The sequence below is a fragment of the Pholis gunnellus genome (assembly GCF_910591455.1).
Source record: "Pholis gunnellus genome assembly, chromosome: 22".
In the NCBI taxonomy this organism is placed as follows: Eukaryota; Metazoa; Chordata; class Actinopteri; order Perciformes; family Pholidae; genus Pholis; species Pholis gunnellus.
The window spans coordinates 18,293,964-18,298,709 of NC_136549.1; the positions used below are offsets into that span (position 1 = coordinate 18,293,964).

General features: G+C 38.7%; 1 protein-coding gene across 1 annotated transcript in view; it reads left to right on the forward strand.

The window, feature by feature from the left end:
- Window positions 1–174, forward strand: part of ptpro (protein tyrosine phosphatase receptor type O) — a gene marked incomplete at both ends in the record, with an annotated part of 33,054 nt that extends 32,880 nt beyond the window's left edge. Inside the window, 1 exon segment of the mRNA XM_079183374.1 lies at window positions 70–174. Coding sequence (XP_079039500.1) covers window positions 70–174 — 105 coding nt within the window.
- Between the last annotated feature and the right edge of the window lie 4,572 nt (window positions 175–4,746).

Genomic DNA, 4,746 nt, shown 5'->3' on the forward strand with positions numbered 1-4,746 from the left:
GACCTGGTTCAGGTGTCGAGACCTGAGACCTGTTGACCTCACAGGTGTGAGTCTGTGTTCTGTCGACAGGAGCAGTACGTGTTCATCCATCAGTGCGTCCTGTTGATGTGGCAGAAGAAGAAGCAGCAGTCCATCACCTCTGATGTCATCTACGAGAACGCCAGCAAGACATAATGATGGAGGCTCGTCAGCCGTGAGTCAGTGACATCACACCCGATCTACTATAACAGGACTTATGACATGATGTCACATGACTTATGACATGATGTCACATGACTTATGACATGATGTCACAGGACTTATGACATGATGTCACAGGACTTATGACATGATGTCACAGGACTTATGACATGATGTCACAGGACTTATGACATGATGTCACAGGACTTATGACATGATGTCACATGACTTATGACATGATGTCACAGGACTTATGACATGATGTCACAGGACTTATGACATGATGTCACAGGACTTATGACATGATGTCACATGACTTATGACATGATGTCACATGACTACTTATGACATGATGTCACAGGACTTATGACATGATGTCACAGGACTTATGACATGATGTCACAGGACTTATGACATGATGTCACATGACTTATGACATGATGTCACAGGACTTATGACATGATGTCACAGGACTTATGACATGATGTCACAGGACTTATGACATGATGTCACATGACTTATGACATGATGTCACAGGACTTATGACATGATGTCACATGACTTATGACATGATGTCACAGGACTTATGACATGATGTCACATGACTTATGACATGATGTCACATGACTTATGACATGATGTCACAGGACTTATGACATGATGTCACAGGACTTATGACATGATGTCACTTGACTTAGACTGCAGAGTAACAAATAAACAGATTAAATTAAAAACTTTTACCAGTTTCAATAAAAACAACTTAAAAAACACTACTGGCTAAAATCCCTTCTCCTTGACTTGCAGGCTGCGATCACAGCCGACCTTCTGAGCTTCAGGTGTCCATCCTCTGCAGAAGAAGATCCGCTTCATCATCAGTATCAAAAAAACAAAAACAAAAGAATCCAGTTTTGGTTTGAATTGGTGTTTCAGCTTTGGGATGGAGATTTGCCTTAAGGAGCGTTCACTGAACCACAAACCCCGACGTCCCCGAACCTGGACTGACTCGGCGTCAACGTGGGCCGGGAGGGGTCGGAGGTCATCCGGCTCTGTCCCATGATTGGATGTCCACACTGTGTCCGTCCTCGTGGAGGCGGCGTTACCGAGTCAGCAGTTTTTCTTTTTTTCGTTCTTGTTTTTAATCTCAGGAGCAGCTGAAGAAGAAACCCAGCGAGCACATCGGCCTCTTCCTGCGCTTCCAAACCTCCTCGTCTGTTAGTTTTACCTTCTCACTGCTCTCCTGGTTCAGTAGATTTAATCTTCTCTAACACGCTAACAAACTGCCAGGAGACGATCCTCACCGAACGAACCCGGAAGGAAGTTCTAGAAGAAAGAAGAGCACAAAGTTCAGTTCCCTGAAGTTTCATTGATGAGTTTTCAACACTAAAAACATGAAGTAACAGAATCCATTCGTCAGTTCAATCCAATCATCAAAGTATTCTGGATCAGATTTCATGAATTGCTGCTCGACTCACTTTTTGACTCCTGAACATGTGAATGTTTGCTGAGTCAGCACAAAATAAAGAGAGTTAAAGTGAACAAACGTCTCTGAGGACGACGGTCGTCGCTGTCGGAGCTTCTTCAGAGTCGCTGGTTCAGAACTGAGATGAACTCTGAACTCTGAGATGAACCTGAAGCTTCTCTGAGGTTCAACAAACCAAGGATCACAAGGATACCAAGGATACCAAGGATCACAAGGATCACAAGGATCACAAGGATCACAAGGATACCAAGGATCACAAGGATCACAAGGATCACAAGGATACCAAGGATACCAAGGATCACAAGGATCACAAGGATCACAAGGATCACAAGGATCACAAGGATCACAAGGATACCAAGGATCACAAGGATCACAAATGTCTGAAGACGAACAAACTGACAAAACCTCCAACCAACGATATCGACGTTCTTTCTGCTGAATAGACAGAAACCGTTCTGAGCGTTTCTTCCATCAAATTACCGAAACATAAGAAAACTTTGATTCATGACAATAAAACTAATAAAACTAATAAATACGAGACGCAACAAATATAAAACCATCAAAATTAGTTTGACTTCATTCCTCTGCCGTCGTCAACATATTTATTTGAATCTTCAAACATTTCAGGTTTTAAACCACAAATTTAAATAACGCTCACAAAATGTGTTGCAGCACCAAAAACCAATGATATCAAATTACAAATATCATTTATGACGCAGACATTTATAATACATGTTCCCTTTATAATGGGAAATGATTATTGTATTAAATCATAAATTGTCTATGAATTGTTAAAATACACAAATTCAGAAAAGTGCACAAATATTTTTAATTTTAATCTCAAAATTGGAAAAATCACCAATTTTATTTTCAAATAGAACAATTCAATTTTATAATCCTACAATTTGATTTAATCGGTAGAATTTGTTCTAACGCCCCAAATAACAAATATTCAGTCGTGTGTCTAAAGTCTGCGGACGTCGTGACGACGGAGTTCACGTTGAAAACAGAAAAACACGTTAAAAACAGAAAAACACATTAAAAACACGCTAAAAACAGAAAAACACGTTAAAAACACGCTAAAAACAGAAAAACACGTTAAAAACACGTCTGCTCCTAAATGTTACTTTTCTATAAGAAGCAACAATATATTGGTGCTTTTTATTTGAGTTCATTTGAAAATTCGACCAAAAAGCTGCAGAAATGTTTCTGAATTTAAGACGTTTTAATAATAAATAAATAATAAATCCGTGAGCGTTAACAGTAAAAACATGATTCTGGTGTGTCTTAAAAACAGGAATGTTGTTCATACAATAGTTTCCTTTGGTCATCAGATCAACTTCTGAACAATTCTTTGGTCATATTTCATCTTTCTGCTCCACGTTTCTTCCTTCATGACGTCACAGAATGTTTACTGAACCTCGTCTGATTTACTGCGTTCAGGAAGTTCAGCGTGTCGCCAAAATAAGAGCGCAGAGTTCAACGACTTCAAACATTAAAGGTCAAAAAACATCGGCCTGTTAACTATTTACTGCCAACAATCAGCGGACTTGTTTCAACACGTTAACATGAAGTTTGTAGTTCGTTCCATAAATCAACGTTTTTCTAGTTTCTGTGAATCTTTGTTTTTGTTTAAATAAAGATTATTAGTTTAGTTTGGAATACTTTCAATCTTTAGTTTAAATTAACAAAACTTCTCAAATCCATCAGAGTATTAAACGGCTTCATATTTTAAATAACTAAACTAAAATAAGAGTTCAAAGAATGAAACAGCTGATGTTGTTTTGATACTTTTGAACTGATTCGTACAAAATGTTTTCAAGAAAAAAGCATTTTATGAACTCAAAATAATGAATTTCAAAATAAAACTAAATGCCCCACACATTTTTTATGATCGCAAATCTTTGTACAATCCATAAAGTTTTCATGATGAGTTCATTGATTTAGTACCTTGAACACGAGATCTAATGAAACGCCGGTTTGTGTCTGATTGGTCACATGATGAAGAAGAACCGGTGAACGTGAAGAAGAAGAACCGGTGAACGTGAAGAAGAACCGGTGAACGTGAAGAAGAAGAACCGGTGAACGTGAAGAAGAACCGGTGAACATGAAGAAGAAGAACCGGTGAACGTGAAGAAGAAGAACCGGTGAACATGAAGAAGAAGAACCGGTAAACGTGAAGAAGAAGAACCGGTGAACATGAAGAAGAAGAACCGGTGAACGTGAAGAAGAAGAACCGGTGAACGTGTGGAAGAAGAACCGGTGAACGTGTGGAAGAAGAACCGGTGAACATGAAGAAGAAGAACCGGTGAACGTGTGGAAGAAGAACCGGTGAACGTGAAGAAGAAGAACCGGTGAACGTGTGGAAGAAGAACCGGTGAACGTGAAGAAGAAGAACCGGTGAACGTGTGGAAGAAGAACCGGTGAACGTGTGGAAGGATTCGTGGCCTTGAGGCTCAAACTGACGTCTTTTCACTATTAATATCAAACGTACTGTAAATATGAATCCTGCTTATTGTTTCTACTCAGTAACTCTGTTGTTCTTTTAAACTTGTATCTGTGAATCATCAGCTGAGCCACACGTTCAGGAAACGTGGCCTCGGAGAAGAAAACGCACTTTGTTAGAATAAACTGCAGACGTCTGAACTCAGATCCTCGTCGTGTTTCAACGTGTTCGTCTTTGGTGCCATGTTATTGTACATTTGTGTCACAGAGTTTTAATGTGTGTTAAAAAATAAAATGTTGCAGTTACGTTTGTCCTGGTCGACTTATTTTAAGCTGCTTGGTGTGAACTGGAATAATAATGAAGCATCAGAGACTTTAAACTACGTCTGTGTCTCAGATTATCAGTTTGATTTGACATTGTTTGTCTTTATTCACCTTTTATGTCGTAATAACGAAGTAAAGAACGTAAAACTGGGTCTTTACAAAAACTCAAAGATAAGAAATGATTTTTATAAATGTTTTATTGCAGAATGAGCAGATTTATATGGAAAAAGGCACCAATGAGAACTATAAACATACAAATACATTTCTGTCTGGTTGGTTCACTAAATACACAAACAGCTGGAATCATCAGTGTTATT